The 21,999-nt window shown below is 38.4% G+C and overlaps 1 protein-coding gene across 1 annotated transcript in view; it reads right to left on the bottom strand.

Moving 5' to 3' along the window:
* Positions 1-20,539, bottom strand: part of Smarca5 (SNF2 related chromatin remodeling ATPase 5) — a 39,947-nt gene extending 19,408 nt beyond the window's left edge. The window contains exons 1-11 of the mRNA XM_029480715.2: positions 19,885-20,539; positions 17,467-17,541; positions 14,367-14,533; positions 11,006-11,106; positions 9,318-9,418; positions 8,470-8,649; positions 7,080-7,235; positions 6,859-6,990; positions 5,065-5,133; positions 1,660-1,769; positions 552-778 (exon numbers count right to left, since the gene is read on the bottom strand). Coding sequence (XP_029336575.2) covers positions 552-778; positions 1,660-1,769; positions 5,065-5,133; positions 6,859-6,990; positions 7,080-7,235; positions 8,470-8,649; positions 9,318-9,418; positions 11,006-11,106; positions 14,367-14,533; positions 17,467-17,541; positions 19,885-20,058 — 1,492 coding nt within the window. The 5' untranslated portion in view covers positions 20,059-20,539. The remainder of the gene's footprint in view (positions 1-551; positions 779-1,659; positions 1,770-5,064; positions 5,134-6,858; positions 6,991-7,079; positions 7,236-8,469; positions 8,650-9,317; positions 9,419-11,005; positions 11,107-14,366; positions 14,534-17,466; positions 17,542-19,884) is intronic.
* Between the last annotated feature and the right edge of the window lie 1,460 nt (positions 20,540-21,999).

The following is a 21,999-nucleotide window of genomic DNA, read 5'->3' as shown; positions in this document are numbered from 1 at the left end:
TTACAGAAATCTGTTTCTTTTAGGATTGCTATTTATCTTTAATATGCAAAACCACTATAAGAAGAAGATTCATTTCAATTCATCTAGGAGAATTATACCTATACACATACAATCCAGACAGACATTCTCATACAAAAAAATTCAGAATACTGTAAATAGAAATACTTTTGAGTACATGTAAATAATATTTAAGTAAATATCTTAAACTCCATAAAAGAAAAATATCAGGAACACAACACTGTCTAACAAAGTATCTGGGATACATGTAAGAAAGGCATTCCTGGTATCTTATGAAAAAGATGAAATATCTAGGAAAGCTACATGAAGTTAAATGGTCACTACTCTTCATGTTTACCAATTTCTATAAGAATTTAGGCCTAAAATTAAGGGAAGAGGATTTGGCTAAAATTTTTAGTTCTTTTTTAACATTTAACATTTCAACTTTAAAAACTGTTAGAATAGACATTTCAAAATGTTGTGTTTCATCCTCTTAATTCTAGAATTTTTAAAGTTTTCATTACTTTACAATTAAATGCCAGTAACATAGATACCTTGTTCTTTCAGTTTAGGGAGTAGCTTGTCTAGCACCACCATCTTTCCACTGTTGGTAACTAGATGCATATCTGTTGTGTACGGTGGACCAGGTTCAGCTCCATCGAAGAGATACGGATGATTGCAGCATTTCCTCAACTGCATCAAAATGTTCAATAGCCTCATTTTGTCCATCTTCCCTGCTGAGTTTAATATGTCTATATCTTTCATTAATATCCGAGTATACCTATTAAAAAGAAAAATTGTTTAATGCCTACCACATTGTATAAATCCCCTCACCCACCCCATCCACAAAATATTTAATAATTTGAAAAACCATTGCCTGAAATTTGCTTCCAATGGTCTAGGAATAAACTGGTACAACAGAGACTTAAAAAGTTTCCCATGTTTGTACAAAAGCAAAAAAAAAAAAAAAAAGTATTTCTCAGCTTATGTGGTGATGATGCATGAAATGTGTGAATCCAGGACTTGGTGCATGTTAAACACTTTAACAAATGTACTGCAGCTTGAGCCATCATTTTTTTTGTTTTGTTTGTTTCATGGATCTTAATTCTGTCTATTTTGTCTTCCATGACTGGCCAGCAAAATGCTGTACTTTTTAAATACAGAAATTATGAACTTGGGGCAAAATTAAACAGAAGCGCCGAGCAGTGGTGGCGCACACCTTTAATCCCAGCACTTGGGAGATAGAGACAGGGGGATTTCTGAGTTCGAGGCCAGCCTGATCTACAGAGTGAGTTCCAGGACAGCCAGGGCTACACAGAGAAACCCTGTCTCGAAAAACAAACAAACAAACAAGCAAAAATTAAATAGAAGCATATCGCTCAATCTTAGGATAACTAAACTAATAGTTTTTTTTTTATCACTTGTCCAAAATAAACAGAAGGAAGACACCCCACCAGAATACACCTGGGCAGAAGAAACCACACTGCAAGCCAGTCTGTTGTGCTGACTTGCCTCCTGCCACCTACCTTTTAATGGGCATTGAATTAACAGGTTAAGCCTAATCAAGTACACAGAAATTCTAAAGACACAAATTAGGTAAATAAAAGACTGTAAAATGAAAATCCGGGAAAAACAGTACTAGCAAGTATCTCAAATACATACCATTCTCTTTGCATTTTGCTAAGACCCACATAGATTTTCACTTCTTTTTTTGGAGGCAAACTCTTTTCAACATCAGCTTTAATTCGACGAAGGAGGAATGGACGCAAAACCTTAGAAAGGGGGGAAAAAAAAGAGATGTCCTTATCTGCAATACTGATATTTCAAAGTCTTAAAATTATGTACCAAATACATAGAAACAATTTGCTTGAATAACAACTATTTTTAGTATTTTCTTGTCCAAAACACACCATTTATTACTATTGCATTACTGAAGCTCACCACTTATTCTATATGTGAGTATTTATATAATACTTGCTATATTTTCATTAAATACTAGAAAACAATGGCATGTTTTAAAACTATTTTCACCATTGCTAATTCATGTCCATTTAAAAATGAGTTACTTGAACACATGCTGTTCAACACTGATTACAATAAGGCTAACCCACTGTAAGACCTGTGTGACTTCGTTTAAATAACTACCCATTACAAAAGCATTCAATGTGACAACTACAAAAAACCCAGTTCAATTCAGTTTTAGCAAGTTCGGATTAGCAAATGTAGTCAGAATACAAATCCTTCCTCCCAGTTCTTTTTTTTTTCTTTTGAGACAGGGTTTCTCTGTGTAGCCCTGGCTGTCCTGGAACTCACTCTGTAGACCAGGCTGGCCTCAAACTCAGAAATCCGCCTGCCTCTGCCTCCCAAGTGCTGAAATTAAAGGTGTGCGCCACCACTGCCTGGCTTCCTCTCAGTTCTTTCTTAACAGTAAGCAATAGTCTTTCTAAACATAGATCAGTTTTACCTCTTATTTTTAATTTTATACAACACATTATTTCTACATATTATCACTCATAACTTTATTCAATGTTTATGATTAGTATCTAAATTTCAAAAAGTACTAATCCTTTTTATAAAATATAAGTTTTAGTATAACAATAAAACAAAAAATTACTTTTATTCTTTCTTTGTACTAGTTTTACGGGCTTATAAAATAATGACTATATCACAAAACAAATTTAAAGTGGGTGAGAAAAACCATCATCAACTCTTGTCTGATTACAGCATATACCAAAGCTAGGCCAAACACCAGCTACTGCAAAGACAAGAAGACCTTCAGTCCCACTTGGCTTTCTTATAAAACTGTCCAGTAGCTTGATAAACCCAGACAAGAACTCACCAGACTACCCACAAATTCTGAAACTATTAAAATTCAAGTTATTAAGGGAGAAATTTGTAGAGAGTAGGGAAGTGATTTTGTATCATTATATTATTCCTAAGAATGCCAGGGTGATTTATAAATTTTTTTATTATTATTGAGTATATCCATGCATGATGTATCTGCTATGACACACATTGAAGTCAGAAGCCAACCATGTCAAATCAGTTCTCTCCTTCCACTGAGGTTACTAGGCCTCCAAAGCACCTTTCTGTAGTAACACTGACACATGTCACCAGCCTCCCAGGCTGACTGCTATATGTCTCTCTCACCACAGGGTCACAGTGGGGATTTCAGAATGCAAGGGCAGGAGGACAAAGCAGAAAACATCATTTCTCTTCTCCCTTGAGTTGATAAGCAGTTCATACTTAACAAAGATACCAAAACACTTGACTCTGCTGCATAGGCACTTTAGCCTGCTTTATCTACACGTACCTAGACATTTACTTAAAGGAAAGTCATGAAGTAAAGGACATGAGGGGAAAGTTAGAAAGGAATTCTTGTGCCTCATTTTCATCACTAAGATCTTATCAACACTCTAACATTTCAAGATTTCATTCCTTTAAATAAGAAAATCCTAAACCATATTTAAATGCTTGACTGTTATCTGAATTAAAAGTTCCTAGGAAACTATCACTACTCTCAGATATACTTAACAAAAAAAATCTCAATATACAAGAATTTAAAAGTATAATTAATTTATATATGAAAAAAAGACCAACTTGGCAATAAGGGCTCACACCTGTAATCCCAGCACTTGAGAGCTGTGGCAGGATTACCTAGTACAAGCCAGCCAGGGGTGCAAAGCAAAACCACGTCTCAACAAAACATAACAGAGAAGAGGAGAAAGAAGAAAAATATCCACTGAAGCCAGGAACCATGCAAAGTATTTATGTTTTCAGTCTTTGTGCTTAAGATCCATTAAGGAAAACCCTTCAGTCTTCTGTAGGAAGTCCTATAAATGAGAATGCTCAAATGACTAAAGATGGAATGAATACACAAAGTACCTAGGCTAGCCTCAGCCTATATGATCAACAAAAAAGGTGGTAGATATAACTGAGACTTAGGCTATGTAGAAGAAAATTAGAAAGAGATTCAAATAGATACAGTAAAAACAATGAACAAAGAAAGAATAAGTAAAACTAGTGAAATGTTTCCAGCATATTTATGTAAAAGTAAAGTTAACGCTGGCGTATCTGAAAAGAATAGGATGTAAGGAAGGAGAGGTGAGCAGAGCATGATTTACCTTCCAGAGAACTTTTTACAGACATTTTTATTGTCATGCATGGCATGTGGGAGGAAGTGTTAGGAACTACGTATATAGTACACAAAGCAACCTTCTCTTCTCCTCCTATCCCCTACACATTACCCTGGCCAAAATGTGAACAAGTGTTTAAAAGCCCCAGTATAGGTCATGAAAGAACCTCTAGTGCATGGTTACAGTATCCTGAACCTGACAATCAAGAATATCCTTATCTCCGGGCAGTGGTGGCCCATGCCTTTAGTCCCAGCACTTGGGAGGCAGAGGCAGGCGGATTTCTGAGTTCGAGGCCAGCCTGGTCTACAAAGTGAGTTCCAGGACAGCCAGGACTATACAGAGAAACCCTGTCTCAAAAAAACAAAAACAAAAACAAAAAAAAAAAAGGGGTATCCTTATCTACCTACCAACTTTTATCTATGAACTTCTATACGAAGAAACTGAACTATGCAGTAGTAGCTTTATGTACACTCACTATATTTAGAGTCAGATGTATCAACTGGTCCTTTCAGATATCAATTTTTCAGATCCTGCTATGGAATTTAAGTGAAACTAAGCTTTAAGAAGTTATCTACTCTGTCGTTTTATCCTTTATACTATACCTTTTAAAACTAAAAGATTACTTTCTTCATTACATTGAAAGTCCATTCTAGGTTCTAAAACTAGATACTAAAACTATCAAAGATTATCTCTCTAATATCATTTCAAACACTGGATTTTAAATTCAAACATATATATATACATATATATACACACACACACACACACACACACACAGATATGTACATATATATATGTTATATATAACATGAATATATATATAAACACATATACATACACACATACATACACACACACAATACCATACTTCTGTTAACAGTAAAATAATGAAAATACTTTCCTATTAAAAGTATGTTCTAACCATACTTACCATATGAAGCCTCTCAACTAGCTTTTGATCCCCAAGGCAATTATTTGTATCAAACCAGGAATCAAAGTCCTAGATCAACAAACAAAAACACCGTAAGCTTAAAGATAAAATTAACCTTAAATGCCCTATATCTCCAAGTGTAACAATTGTTTCTTTAAAAAAAAAATTTAGTTTAAGCCCAATTATCAGGTTTACTACTAGCTCCAGGACAAATGGCTGAATCATACTGCTCCCTAAGCATTTTTTTCGGTAAGTACACAGACTGACAGTGAAGAGTCTGAAAGCTAGTTTACAGAAGTAATTAGAAGACACAACAAGGTTTCCAGAGAAAAGTTCATCTCATTAATCTAAGTGAAACTTGAAACAAAAAGCATTTTGTTACTACTCAGAGAAGAGCTGCATAAGGACAATTTCCTTATCAAGTATCCTGAAAATATCTATTATAAATATGCTACTTAAATAAACATCTTATGGTCATTGTTATAACTGAAGGCTTTAACAGAAATCATTAAATAACTAGGAAGAAAAACAAATAATCTTGGAACTATTTGTAAAACATCAAAATATTTAAAAGAATTAAAACTTTCAAATTTGAATGTACTTTTTCCATACACATTTCTGTTCTTTGTAAAATAACCGTTAGCTGGCTGGTGGTAGAACATGCCTTTCATCCCAGCACTCAGAAGGCAGAGGCAAAGCAGATCTCTGAGTTTGGGGTCAACCTTGTCTACAGAATGATCAAGACAGCCAAGGATAAACATAAGAACTATTTCAAAAAAAAAAAAAAAGAAATGAAATGAACAGAACCCTTAATGTAACAAGCCAAGTTAATACCTTTATAGAATTTGTTTATATAAATGCACTAGCATGGGTCTCTACAAAGCTCTCCCACCCAGTCCAGATGTAGGAACAAACATTCCAAACAGAACTCCAGTTTGGCCACTGTAATTACTAGTTGTACAGACTATCAATTATATAAACTATTTTCTGTCACACAGCAAAAAGGTAACTACTTATACCATCATTTCTATTATGTAAAGAATTGATAAAGACTAGGTTATTACACAGCAATAAAAGGCGGGTGTGATGCTCATTGGTCATTGTCAACTTCACAATCTAGAATTAGCCCAGAACTGGCCCTCCCAACACACCTGTAGGGGACTGTCTTGATTACATTAATTGCTGTTAAGAAGACCCATCTTAAATTGTGTGACCATTTCCTGGGTTGGGGATCTTGTCTTGCTCAGAATAAAAAAAAAGAGCTGAGTAGTAGTACGGACACACTTATCACACTGTCTGCTTTCTGACTGTGAGTGAAGCATGATCAGCTACTGTCACACCCACTGTCCTGTTCGCTTGAACTGGCCCAGAATAAACCCTTTCTTCCTTAAGCTGCTTTTGTCACAGCAAAGTGAAAAGAAAATAAGACATAAGGGTCAAACAAATCCCTCCACATTTGAAGGCCATCTCTTAATGTTAAAACACAATGTGTAAGATATAAAGATACTTGAAAAGGCTTAAAGATGAGCCTTTAACCTAGAAACCCTGAAGTAAAATTAAAGAGCCTTGATTGCCAAACAGGAAAAATACACCAACCCAGATGAAGAAACTGATGGGAATGACATTAAAGCCAAGGCTCAAAAGTGAATAAATTCTCAGAATACATTATCAATTTTGTAGGTTAGTAACAGGCTAGCTACATAAGTATAAAAAATTAATGGTCATATCACACAGTGCTATTATTAAAATATAGGTATTAACCAAAATATTATTAACCACAAAAGAGAAGCTTACATCAGCTGAATTAAACACATCTGGTAACAAAAAGTTTAGAAGTGACCAGAGCTCATGCAGGTTGTTCTGAAGAGGCGTCCCTGTTAGCAACAGCCGATTTGTAGTCTTGAATTCTCTCACTATTTCTGACAACTGAAAGAACCAAAGCCCAGTATTAGAACATTCTGAATAAATATCAAAATCTCAGACACAAAAAATGTTCATATTAAGTATCAAGTTACCTTAGATTTTTCATTTTTTATCCTATGAGCTTCATCTATAACTAAGTATCTCCAGTTGAATTTTTTGAACACAGACTTCTCTTTAATAAGCATTTCATAAGATGTGACACACACATCCCACTCTCCTGGCAATAAAACATCCCTGACAAATGCAGCCTGTAAAACAAAAAAAATTACACAACTCAACTCAATTACACATTAAATTCACTTAACAAGTAATCAAAAACAAGGAAAAATGAGAGTATTAAACAGAGCTAATAAATAAGCATTTAAAGCTACCACCCTATCACTGAAATTACTTCATTATCACTTTAATGTCAGTTTTAACTTAGTTTCAAAAAGTTGAAGTGAATCACAAAATTCCATAGCCTAACTTTAAAATGTCTTTCCAAAGTTCCACAGGTCTTGCCATTCTTAGGAAGCAGGGTTAAGAAAGACCTGACAGCTGGTAGTAGATGGTCTCATTCCTCTGATTTGTAGATGTATTGGCACATTACTGTTATTATTCTTATTTTATAGATAAGGATATAAAGTAAAAAAGCAGAATTAATTGACTTCCCCAAAAAGCAACTTGGTAACTTAAAATAACCCACATAATTTACCTACTGAGGAGCAAAAGAAATCTAGACTGCTGCTGAAAAGATGGCTCAGTTCTTATAGAAGACTAAGATTCAGTTCCCAGCACCCACACAGTGGCTCCCAACCATCCGTAACTCTAGTTCCAGGGACTTGACTCCCTTTTCTAGCCTCAGTGGAAACCACAGATGCAGGCAAAGTACCCATAAATATAAAATAATATTTTTAAAAACTAACCTAATTAAGTATAAAATCATTTAATACAATCATTTAATCAATGAAGGCAATTGATTATCCCCAATTTCCAAATCTAAGTTCTTTATTCTTAATAGTGTCATGATTTCCATGACTTTGTCCCAAAAAGATGTGGCTAAGAAGTCAATAATTTAACTTATATTTGTATCATAACAGCTCATCAAATTACTAAATTGACTCAACTCATATTTAACAATTACTATTCTATGACTATTACCACTATACCCTAATTCAGAAATCTAGCCCCTCAAATTTCAAATGATTTAACATATTCAAAAAACAAGCTAACATCTCTAAATAAATTATCTTGGACTTTATACAATGAGTTTCAAGAAGGAGAGAAGCAAACTGAAAATAAAATTAAGAAATTCATATAGCTGCCTAATCTTTAATGCCTTCTCAGTAAGATTCTTGAATAACCACAGACAGTATGGTAGTTATAAACTAACAATTTGTAAAGATCCTTTCTTTTTTAATCCCTTCTCCAGTTATTTCATTATTAGTCTAAAATTAAATTCCTTTAGTATCAAAAATACCACTACATAGTATAAAAACTTACTCTTTGCTCTTTATCTCCTATCAAGCAAACAGACCTAAGTGTTGGTACCCATCTCTTGAATTCACTCATCCAGTTGTGCAATGTAGACTTGGGAACCAAAACCATATGAGGACCAGGAATATTTCTATAGTGTTTCATGTATCCAAGAAGAGAAATTGTTTGAAGTGTCTTTCCCAAACCCTAAAAAATTCATCATAATTAAATGTTAAAAGATTTAATTACATTAATCAAATTAATCATTAAACAATTAAAAACATTCTTCCAAACTTACAGCCCCATCATACATAAGAACATTTAAAGGAAATGCTGAGTGTGAGACAGCATGACAAGATTTACTGTGTGTGTAAGTTTACACTTAGGTCACATAAATCTATAAGGAAGGTATCAACACCACCTCCAGACTCAGGATGTGGTATTCCAAAGTAAACTATCCGAGGCAGAAGTGAAAGACACTTGACTGTACTAATGGCTGCATACTTTCCCCAACCAATTGTTTAAACACTACTTTGAGAAGGATTAAAATCTTCACTAACTAGTAAGTAGTGAACAGAAGAGAAGATGTCTTGTGAAACTAAACCCTGTGAGCTGTTTTTTAAAATGGAAAAAGAAACAGTCAAATTATTGCAAAAACAACAGAGTTCTCAAGATGTACTATTTTAAAATGCACTCTAATGGAGAGATGGAAATTCTTCACATGTCACTTACACAACTCAGGCAGTAGGTTATAGTGCTTTAAGAAAAAATAGTTGTAATCAAACAAAACTATCTCTCTTAATTGCTACAAATTTAATGTCAAACAATCTTGTTACAATAAAAATCTTCAAGCTTCAAGGTAACCAAATACATACCATTTCATCTGCAAGGATCCCATTGATGCCATTCTCATACAGAGAGATGAGCCAATTCAATCCTCGAACCTGATAATCTCTCAGTTTACCCCATTTTACATCTAAAAATAACAACAAAACAATGCTCATTTTAAGGACAAGAAATATAAGACAGGGCTGGCCCCTTATATCTAATATTCAGAGGTTTAACCGTAACCTATGGGTGTCTACTCTTTTCTAAAGGATACATGTATAACCTTACATGTTTCTGTAAGGTTAAAATCATTAAAAATAGCTAATGAAATCTGGACTGAAGCAGGGGCAGTTTGGTACAACTAGCTGATAATGAAGTTATCAGATAAGGAACTCTTGACTGTTCGCATCAGAGTCCTCAGTAAATCACTCAATCCAATGGGAAAGCACACTGGTCTTAAGAGTGCCTCTGGCCTCTTTACCTCTCTTTTAAATGTTAGCACATTTTTAACCAAGAGTTTTCATCCTTCATAAAGATCAGATAGTGGTTCTCTGAAGATTTTCCTTTCTTCCCATTGAGAGTAGAAATAAAGACAGGAAATTCCTTCTGCAAGTCCACCCTTTCTATTCCTTAAACTCTTTTTTCTGATAGGTCATACATAAGGACCCATGCCCTTCAGTATATAGACATTAGCTGTACTTGCCTGAACAAATCACTGCCTAAGAATGAAAAGTTAATCAGGACTGCGTACATTAGTTACAATTTGAGGAAGAAATAATCTGAATATCCTTTCCAGCTTGTCATAGCTCTAGCCTCTAGCTTGATTTGAAAACAAAGAAAAAGCCGGGCGTGGTGGCGCATGCCTTTAATCCCAGCCCTCGGGAGGCAGAGGCAGGTGGATTTCTGAGTTCAAGGCCAGCCTGGTCTACAGAGTTAGTTCCAGGACAGCCAGGGCTACAGAGAAACCCTGTCTCAAAAAAGAAATTAAAAAAAAAAAAAAAAAGAAAAAAAAAAAAAAAAGAAAAAGAAACTGGGTACTTTGTAAGACAAGGTAGAAATGAAAGTGTATGTTAAAAAGTGAACCAGTGAGTGGGTGAACTGCTTAATACTCTAAGCAAGAATCCAACTAAAATTCTATTAGTTGTCCACACTAACTACTCATCCAGTAACAGGAGTTGCAGGAAAGCTAGGCTTCAGACAAAAAACTTCCAACCCTATCAGAAATCAAGATTGTGTATAAGTAAAACTAAGCTGTTATCTTACAGAAAAGCACTAATATATTTCACAAAAATAATAAATTCATCATCAAAAAAAGCAATTTTTTTAAATGATTTTCCCCTATTATAAAGTTTCCTAATTTGGGAAAAGGTATGTGGCAAAAATCATTCCATTTTACATGGATTTTAGAACCATAATAAGATGAGTGGCATCTTCATATACTTCTGAAATACAACACATACTATCATCTCTCAGTTCTAGGGAGCAAAGCCAGGGCTTTGCACATGCTATAAGCACCCTATAGCTATATAACTCCAACCAACATATTAACATCTCAAATTAAAAAAAACAAACAAAAAACAACACATACACACACCTAAAACTTATTCACAGCCAGTAACTATCTAAGATTATTAGAAATTTTCCTTTATAAATTATATGAAAAGTAAAATTCAAACTATGAGATTCTCAAAGGAGGCTCCTTTGAAAATCAAATGATTCAATGAATTTAACTTACATGATGGAGAATCTTCAAATCGAGTACAAACATTAGTTGCTTTGGAACTTTCTGTTAATAGCTCTTCATCTTCCTCTTGCTCTGTTCTACGGTGTCGATAACTGTCAAAATGAAAACAAAATTTCAACATGATAGAAGCCAAATGATGATATCACAATAATCTTTTTTTTGCTTTGTTTTGTTTTGCTTTGTTGTTTTTCGAGACAGGGTTTCTCTGTGTAGCCCTGGAACTCACTTTGTAGACCAGGCTGTCCTCGAACTCAGAAATCTGCCTGCCTCTGCCTCCAAAGTGCTGGGATTAAAGGCGTGCACCACCACTGCCCCGCTTATATCACAATAATCTTAACAGGTATCTAAATTAAGCCAAGGCTACACAGCACTTGTCTAGAATGAGTAGAAGTACCAAGTTAGATCCCACATACCAATAACATAAAACATAATAAAAAACTAAAAAGCAGAGTAAGGCTAGAAAGTGAGCAGTAGAAATTACTAGTATATAACCTGAAATGTTTATATAGTTAACTAAATTATGAATAAAATTAAAATACATTAAAAGGCAGGCGGATCTCTGAGTTTGGTCCAACTGGTCTACAGGATAAGTTCCAGGACACCCAGGACTACACAGAAAAACCATCTTGAAGTCAAAGAAGAAAAAAATGTCAAGCATGAAGACAGGAGTTCAAACCTATTCACCCACCAAAATAGAAGCCAAATGCAGCTTGAGCTTGCAATCCCAGCACTGAGGAGGCAGAGATAACCAAATCTCTGGTTTTAGCTGGACATGCTATAATTTCAACATCCCAGGAACAGAGAGAAAGACTGAATTTAAAGTCAGTCTGGACTACACACTGAGACATTATCTCTGGTAATACAAAACTCCACCCCATCTCCAAAATGAGAAAGGGGAACTATAATATATCTACCTGTGGCAAAGTGCTTGCCTAGTGTACCCAAGGCATGGAGTTTGATCCTCACAAAACTATCTCAAGAGAGAGAGAAATCTCAATCTTATTTTCCAATCATACTATTCAATAAAGAAACAACTTAATAACTTACTCTGTATTTTCTGTGGACAATCTTTATCTTACAGATTTACAAACTAAAAGAGCAAGAGCATTTCTTTTTATATTATGTTTACTACCCCCACAATAATGCTTATAACAGTAATTTCTAGAACACTGATATATTAACACAGCTTGTTAGCCGTTAATACAACTTAATACATCTGAAGTACACAGTTATTTCTAAATAACAAAGAAGGCTGGGAAGGGGACATGAATCTCCCTGAGAAGGGGAGAAACAGAACCAACAAAGGGGTTGTGGGGGGGTGTCTATGTGATCGGTTGGGTACAGGAACAGGAAGGATCAGGTTGGGGAAGGGTGGAGGAAGAGAGTACTGGGAGATACAACCAGAATGAGGTGTGCAGGGGGAGGGGGCAATCTCTGGAATGAGTTAGAAACCTAGTGCAATGGAAACTCCCAGGAATCTATGAGGGTTTACCCTAAGACGCCTAGTAATAGGGAATACAGAGTCCCAACTAGCCATCTCCTGTAACCAGGCAAGACCTCCAGTGGAAAGACTATTAACACCAACCCAGCCATAAAACCCCTGACCTATCTATATACAAGGTATGCTGGAATAAAGGGGAGAAATTACAGGAGCAGCCAATCAATCCAGGAGCTGGATCAATGACTGGTCCAGCTTGAGACCAATGCCAGAAGAGGGAGCCCACCCCTGACACTGCCTGGAAAGCTAGGAACCAAAGCTGGACAGCCTTCTAGGATAGAAAATGATTCCTAATGATATTCTGCTATACTCATAGATTGGTGCCTAGCCCAGTTATTATCAGAGAGGCTTCACCCAGCAACTGATGGAAACGGAAACCCACAGACAGACATTAGGCAGAGCTGAAGGAATCCTGCAGAAAATGGAAGAAGGACTGCAGGCACCAGAAGGGTCAAGGGCACCACAAGAAAAACTACAAAGTCAACCAACAAGGACTCACAGGGGCTCATAGAGACTGAACTGACAGGGAGCCTGCATAGGACTGCAATAGCCCCTCTGAATATGTTACAGTTGTGCAGCTTGGCCTCCTGTAGGATCCCTAACAATGGGAGCAGGACTGTCTCTAACTTTTTTGCCTGCTTTAGGAACCCTTTACTGTTGAGTTGTCTCATCCAGCCTCATGGGGGGAGGTGTCTAGTCATACTGAAACTTGGTATGTTATGCTTGGTTGATATCCATAGGAAGCCTGGCCTTTTCTGAAGAGAAATGGAGGAGGGAGGAAGAGTGGAAGGGGAGGTGTAGGGTGCAGGGAGAGACTGGGAGAAGAGGGGAAACTGCAGTAAGGATAAAAAAACAAAACAAAAAAAAGAAAGTTAATGTATTTATATTAAAATAGTTTTTAAGTATAAAAACAGTACTTTGTGTGTGTGTGTGTGTGTGTGTATATATATATATGTATATATATAATTGGTAAGAATAATTGATAAGAAATTATGACATTTATTCCCTCTATATGAACATACTTTCTTATTTCAACTAATCACTTAGCAATTTTCACACTGATTAAATATATAATATCCCTCTTTTAAATAATCTTACATATACTTTTCATGTTTCATTTTTTATACCAGGAATTATAGAAGAGATTATCCTAAATATATTAATATGCTAGCACAAAAATCTTGAATTATTTGTATATTTAGTATGTACAGGATATTATCAAAAAAACAACAAAGGATATGTGACAAACATTTTAAACAAATGGTAATGAAGCAAATTAGAATACTCTACAGACCAGCTCAGATTTCAAATACCCTTATAACCAAGGCTGGTGATAAGGACTAAGAGAGAAGTCCACAAGGCCAGTCTGAGCTATAGATAAGTTCAAGGCCAACTCTGACAACGCAGAGAAGCCCTGCCTCTAAATTTTAAGAAGGGAAAAAACATGGGTGGATTTTGTAAGCCAGTGGATTGTTTATCCAGCAAGCATGAAGCCCTGGGTTCTATCCCCAGTACCAAAACCAAAGAAACTAATGCACCTACGTGTTTGAAAGCTAAGAACAGAGATACAAATTCAAGCCTGGACGACCTACTTACTTCTATGTAACGATGAATAACACATTTAACTTCTGCATTTTTAACCTAAAGACTAGTTTAACATCTTCATTTCATGTACAACATGGCTGTTAACAATTCATAAAGCATACAATAGTATAAAAGTAAGTCACTGTGTCTATTTTTAGATATTTAAACATTGATCTGTGAAGCCACAGAAAATAAATTTAAAAACTTAAAAAAAAATAGAATTTAAAAAGCACATTTGATTTAAACTATCAAATATAAACTATTACTCACTCTCCAACTGAAAGCAAATTCTGTTTTTCATCCTTTTTTACCCGTGGGCGCCCTGGTTTCATCTTCAAGGGTGAGGTTGGAGTCTTCTGAGCAGCGGGCTGAATGAAATGTGCGAACAGCTCTGTCTGCTTTAATAAATACTCGAATCTATTTGCTCGGTCAGTTTGCTGCAAAATTTAAGACACATTTTATCAAACTTTAAGAATCAATTTCAACAAGCCTGCATGACAGACTCAAGAATCAAGTAAACTCCTGAAACATGCTACTTGGGTGACTCTCCAAAGCATAGCCAAGACAAGCATAGATTTGAATAGAAATGAAGACATTTAGTGCTAGTTAGTGATTTAAAGATGAGAAGGTGTAATGGGCTAAGGGCAAGAAGGATTTACTGCAAAGGGGCACGACAGAAAATATTCTATAGCATGCTTATAGTAATGCTTAAATGAATTCATATATTTATTTCCAAAACTAAAATTATATGAGCATTATTGTTTAATAAGTTGGCAGTCTGTGAGCCACCTGCATGCATGAAGAGGTCGGAAGAAGTTTTCATATTCCCTGGAACTAGAATTACAGAGAGTTGTGAGCTGCCATGTGGGTGCTGGGAATTGAACCTGGGTCTTCTGGAAGAACAACAAGTGCTCTTAACCACTGAGCTATTTCTCCAGCACCTATTCAAATCTTTATAATTTATTCTTTGCTAGCATATATATTATGCTAATTCTGTACATATGCCATAATATTGAGTTTGAAGCTTTTTAATATATTTTTAAGTATTCTCTAATACTTGAGAAGTACAAGCAAATTAAAAGATATATATATATATATTAAAAGTTCTACCCTAGCCAGGAATGTTGGCACATTACTTTACTCCCAGCACTGAGAACTGGTAGAACGGAGCTCAAGGCCAGCCTAGTCTACATAGTAAGACCTTGTCTTAAAAACAAACAAAAAACAGTCAAAATGTTCTTGAGTTTAAATATATATAAGGCACTCAGAACAGGGCCATAATAAGCATTCGCTGTTGGTTGATATTATCAAAAACTGAATTTAAACATAAAGTTCTTTTTAGGTACTAAGTTGAGCAGAGTACATGATGTAAACTGGCTCTGTAAACAGAGTAAAATATCAAGCTTCCTTTTTATAAAGTAAGGCTCTATTCAAGAAGCTGATACTGTAGCTCAACAGTAAACACATGCACAAGGTTTGGTCCTCAGCACAAGAAAAACACAAACCCATTCACAATGTAAGAATGCTGAGACCAGGGCTGGAGAGATGGCTCTGTGGTTAAGAGCACTGATTGCTCTTCCAGAGGTCCTGAGTTCAATTCCCAACAACCACATGGTGGCTCACAACAATCTATAATGGGATCTGATGCCCTCTTCTGGTGTGTCTGAAGACAGTGACGGTGTACTCACATATATGAGATAGATAGATAGATAGATAGATAGATAGATAGATAGATAGATAGATAGATAAAGATAGATATCTAGATAGATAGAAAGAATGCTGAGACCAAATTGTATTTATTAGTCATAGATAGATAGATAGAAAAATGCTGAGGCCAAATTGCATTTATTAGTCATAGATAGATAGATAGAAAGAATGCTGAGGCCAAATTGCATTTATTAGTCATAGATAGATAGATAGATAGATAGAAAGAATGCTGAGACCAAATTGCATTTATTAGTCATTGAACATAGTGAAGAACAAAACTAGACATACATACAACAATTTGCTGAAATTTTTTTACAATCATTTTCAATGCTAAAATCTTTAAAGGTATTTTTTAATGCAAGTGAGTAATTATATCATACTATGTAGCCTTCCTAAAATACTTGTCTGGTTTATGTAGGCAAACAATATCCCATGTTATTACATATTTCAATTAGATTATCTCTGTTCTACTTATAAAAATTAAAATTACAGTACACTGAGCTCCACAGAGCAAGTGAGAGCCAGACACTGGGTGACTCGGTGTCTCACAATGGAAAACCAACTAACCCTGGGCAAGCAAAGGAGACCCTAAGAAGCTAAAAGGCAAAATGTCTTCTATATGCATTCTTTGTGCAAACTTTCGGGAAGAGCACCTGGATGCTTCTGTCAGCTCCTCGGGTTCCCTAAGTGCTCAGAGAGGCAGAAGACCATGTCTGCTGCTAAAGAAAAGGGGAAATTTGAAGACATGGCAAAGTTTGACATAAAATCCCACATCACCCACACATAAAGGGGAGACCAAATTGAAGTTCAAGGACACCAAAGCACCCGAGGCCTCCTGCCATTCTGTTCTGAGTATTGCCCAAAAACCAAAGGAGGACATCCGTTGCAAAGAAACTGGGAGAGATGTGGAACACTGCTGCAGGTGATAAGTAGCCCTGTGACAAGGAGCCTGCCAACCTGAAGGAGAAATACAAGAAGAATAGTGCGGCTTATAGATCTAAAGGAAAACCTGATATGGCCAAAAAAAAAAAAAAAAAAAAAAGGGGGGGGGGTAGTAAAGGCTGAAACGAGCAAGAAAAAGGAGGAAGCTGAAGCAGAGGATGAAAGGATGTGGAAGAGGAAGGTAGTTCTCAAAGGTTTTTTTCCTTGTCTATAAAACATTTAACCCTCCCCCACAAACACAACTAACTCCATTTAAAGAAAAAAATTGAAATGTAAGGCTGTGTCAGATTTGTTTTTAACAGCACAGTGTCCTTCCTTTGTACAGTTAACACACTACCGAATGTATCTTTAGATAGCCCTGTCCTGTAATATTTTCAATAGCCACTAACTTTGCCTGGTAACAGTCTAGGGATTGTAAAGTGGCATGGAAATTTAAAACAGGTTCTTGTTGATGTACAGCACAAATTAGTTATATATGTAGAGGGGCAGTTTTTTGGGTTTTTTTCAGTTTTGTTTTTGTTTTATCTTCAGTTGTCTCTGATGAAGCTTATACAAAGATAATTGTTCTGTTACCTGAATTCTACTCTATAACTGCAAAAAAACCCAAAAACAGCTGTTCTGTTGACATTCTGACTACTTCTAAGTAAATACATAAGTTTAGTAGATTTAATTATCTTAACAAAAAAGTTCATTATAAACTATTCACATGTCTAGAACATACCATTTTTTCTTCATATGTAGGATCTGGTTCTTGGATTTCTTTTTGCTTTCCAGGTGATCCATCATCAAATACTTCCTGGTAGGAAAGGAAAATCATCAAATTGTTTAAGGATTGTCAACTATCATTATACTCATTTCTTTAAAAAAAAAATTGTAATATTCTTGCTCCAAGTCCCAAGATATTTAATGGCTATCAGATAACCTGACATGAAACCTGATATGGATGAAATAAAATACTATGGGGATAATCACTTTTCCCAATTATAAACTATATAACTTTTGGAATAATAAAATTATCACTTACACCCTAAGGCAAAATTACTTTCTATACAAGCCATATGGACAAATCTATATTTTTTCAATAAAATTATAAATACAAATTAAGTAACTTGAATGTGAACAAAGTTCTCTTTGTATCATAAAATTCCATCTACCTACTGTACTATTTTATAGAAATGTATACAAGGAAGGAAGCATTAGCTAGTCCCTAATTTCCACTTCCTAGAACATTACCCAAAAAAGGAGCTTAAATTAAATAACCTTAGTTTAACTCCTAATTAGTGATAAATACTCTATTTTTTAAAATGCACTCATCCTGACATTCAAATGACACAAGCAAAGTGATAAAACCTCCAGGTCTAACTTACAGAATCCCTGTAGTGCCAGGAAAAATATACCTACAATAATAATGTGTTTTCCAACTGCAGATATTATTTCTATAATTCAATGTCTTTTTTTCCAACTGTAATATGTATCTAAGGTCATCAAATACATTAGGCAAGTGTACTCAACTCAAACCTAATTCTGACTCTAAATTCACTTAAGACATGAAAAGCAGTCTAAAGATAATCATTTTAAAGACAATAAAATAGCCAGGAGCATTTAAACCCTAAGAAAATACTTTTAATTTTTGAGTTGCTATTTTTCAATTAAAACTTAAATATAAACACGAATGTGAAAACACAAAATAAGTGGTATTTTCATTAATCAGATGAGTAAACTGAGTCTTCTTAGTATAAGAATATCAACAGTTTCTATTTTTTTCTCAATCTTATTCTTCACTCATTTTCTTTTCTGTTTATGTCAGTTACTGCTTGTTTATTTGTTTTGTTTTTTCGAGACAGGGTTTCTCTGTGTAGCCCTGGCTGTCCTGGAACTCGTTCTGTAGACCAGGCTGGACTCAGAAATCTGTCTGCCTCTGCCTCCCAAGTGCTGGGATTAAAAGGCCTGAGCCACCAGTGTCACTGGTGTCCAGATTCCTTTATTTCATGGAATAGAAATCTAAGAATCCAAGTAAAACAGCACTAAAAACTCAAAAGACCACTTAAAACCTTAAGGGGGGGGGGGCACCAAGTACATTTTTAAATTGAAACTGCATTCACTTCAAATTGGTGCATTACACTAACACCTACCTTCCCCATTAAAAGTTGTTTCAAAGATTAACGTTATTTCACCCAAGCTGCCTCATAAAAGTAATGCAGACTGCACCATCATTTCCTTATAGTGTAAACCCTGCACTAAAGTTCACTTTTATAGTATTGCTTCCAATCTGAGGATTAAAACTCCCAGGAGTCTTCAGACTGGAACTACAGAATACCTCAAAACAAGGCCAAGGCCAAGAATAAAAATTGGAAGCAGTAACTTTGTTCCCAGGCAACTCAATGCCTGGGAGCATGTCCAAAGAGTCCTGCCTAGCAGCTCCCCCACTTTCCACTCTCTCCCCCCTTCCTCCAGTATTGTCACCATCATCTGGCCCACTGGAGCCCCAAGAAGGTGGTTCAACAGCGAATCCTCCGAATGGCTTCAAAAGGAAGCAATGCGCAGAGCTAGAAGCCCATCACCCTTCCCCGAGGCTCCCATTCATTCAGTTTTCCATGCATACTCCCGTAATTGGATGGGGATCCAGGACAGGTGCTGCTGCTGTCACGCTCGCTCCCCTCCCGGTGGAGCAGGGCCCGGGAGGGGCCTCCCCTCGCTGCACACAAGCAGCTGCGCCCCGCTTATCCCCACTGCGCACTCGGCCCTCCAGCTCTCGCCATTGTCTCTGCCCAGAACAGACAGATGCCGCCCCCGCCAGCACCGGGATGAGGCACTGGAGGCGCAAGTCCCCAGCTGCGACGCTGGGGAACGTCGCCCCTCGCCCCGGGAATTCCACTCCGGAGGGGCATCTCCCTCGCCTTCCTCAAAGTTTAGTGCAAACTAAAACCTAAATCGGGAGAAATTGAGCGAGTTCTGGGGGAGCCTGGCGATGGAGGAAACGGGTCCCCTTGGCCACAGTAATCAGGAACATGTGTTTCGTAAGAGCGATCCGCGGTCGGGCTAGGCTAGCTACACGGAGGGGGGAACGTAAAGGTGAAGAGCAGGAGACGCGCCAGCCGAGCATCCACCTCCCTCCCTCCCCGCGCACGGCCGCGCTCACCTCCATCTCGGTGTCCGCGGGGCCCGAGCCCGCAGCACACGGAGCCGCGGGCGCCGCGCCGCCCTCGGGGCCGCCTTTGTTGCCGCTGCTGCTCCCGCCGGCGCCCGCCGCCGAGGGCTTGGAAGGCGCGCTCTCGGGAGGCGGGGGCGGCGGAGGCTCCACCGCGGACGACATGTTCCGGCTGCGTCACCCGCCGCGGCCACGGGCAGGCGCGGCGCCGAGGGAAGCGGCTTGGGCTTGCGCGACACTGGCGTCCGGGCCGCCGGAGGAGCGAGACCCGCCCGGAAGCTCTCACGCGCGAGGGCTCCGCCACCGACCCGAGCCGGCCCAGCCGCGCCGCTCGCCTCGCCGTCCTCTTCCGCGGGACTCTGCTCCACTGGCGTTTACCTCACGGCGGGAATCACGTCGACGGGAGTGGGCGGGGCCAGCGGGGTCACGGAGGTCAGGGAAGGCGGGCTGACTCTGAGGAGGCGGAGGGCCGAGGGAAAGGGAAAGGAAAACGGAAGGTTCTCAGAGGCCTCCCGGCGCCTTCTCCTCTCCGGGAGTGGATTCTCTTCTCCAGCCAACCAGGACAGCTACCTACGCCACCCGCTCTCAACCCTCGCGAGATCGCTCGTTCCCCCTTAGAAGGCCGGTTCGCGAGGGCGCGTGCGCATGCTCCTCCTTGGCCCCGCCTCCTCCAGGCCTCTAGCGGGCTGTAGAGCCGAGTGGGCGGGGCCTCGGGGAAGCGGGTCGGCGGAGATTTGCGCCTCCGCTCCTCCGAGTGACGCGAGCTGGGTCTTCGGCGCTCCCGTAACGGCTCGGCTCGCTGTCTCCCGCCGCGCTAGGGCTCCCTCTTGGGAACGGCGCGACTGTTAGGCAAGGAGCAAAGGCCTGGGCTGGCCTTCGTCGTCCTGCCGCCTTCGCGTTACGTGACGTTGGATGCCTGAGAGGAAAAATCACCTCAGAATTAAAAAGTCTACGGGTTCGCTCCGTCAGTCGGCTTCGTTTAGAGAGTTCGGCGTTTGTCAAGTTCAAGTTAAGGCAGAAGACGCGCTGCCCTGTTAGAATGGCAGCAGATGAAGGCAGACAAATGATGGCGAGTTTTCGCATGAAACAGAAATGCACATTTGTCTCGAGTAGTGTTTACCAGGCGTGGTGGTGCACGCCTTTAATCCCAGCACTGCGGAGGCAGAGGCAGGCGGATCTCTGAGTTCAAGGCCAGCCTGGTCTACAAAGTGAGTTCCAGGACAGCCAGGGCTACACAGAGGAAACAAGTGTTTGTTATTCGTGTTGCTTCTTTATCCTGCCTTAGGCTGTCATGGAGGCTACTGAGTCCTACGGAATATAAACACTGTTCGATTCATCACCCACATACTCCCAGGCACAAAAGACCTTTATCTTAATCCCATTATTTAGTCCCCACCTATATTGAATAAAAATTTTTTTCCTGAGTTACTTTCAAACTTCTTGGAATAGATAATATTCATATATCATTTCAAATGTTTTAACCAGTCGAATAATCATTAACTAAAATTGAGAAGCTGGAAACGCTCTCGTTTAACATACTGTAGCTCATTTGGTGAGTTGTTGGGGAGCATACATGAAATCCTGGGCTTGAGTCCTAGCACTATTTAATCTGGATGCCGTGATTCGTGTCCCAAATCCCAGCACTTAGAGAAGTGTACGCAGGGTCACCCTTGGCTACTAGGCCAGCCTAGACTAAAATATCGTGTCTCCAAAAACTAATATATATAAGGAGCTGGAAGAGATGGCTCAAAGGTTAAGAGCACTGGTTCAATTCCCAGCGCCCATATGTCAGCTCACAACTGTTAAGTCTAGTTCCAGGGGATTCAACCCCCTCACACATAGATGCATAATTAAAAATATTGTGCCGGCGGGCAGTGAGACTGTGTTACTCTCTATAAGAGGCCCTGGCTGTCCTGGAACTCACTGTGTAGACCAGGCTGGGATTAAAGATGTACACTGTGCCACCACCACCACCCAGCAAAATAAAATCTTTTTTAAAAAGGTAGTATAAAGCCGGGTGTGGTGGCCCACGCCTTTAGTCCCAGCACTCCGGAGGCAGAGGCAGGCAGATTTCTGAGTTCGAGGCCAGCCTGATCTACAGCGTGA

Source organism: Mus caroli, unplaced genomic scaffold, assembly GCF_978045245.1.
Source record: "Mus caroli unplaced genomic scaffold, Mus_caroli_1 scaffold_10, whole genome shotgun sequence".
NCBI classification, from domain to species: domain Eukaryota; kingdom Metazoa; phylum Chordata; class Mammalia; order Rodentia; family Muridae; genus Mus; species Mus caroli.
Note: the sequence above shows the minus strand (reverse complement) of the source record. Positions and strands in the feature narration are given on the sequence as shown.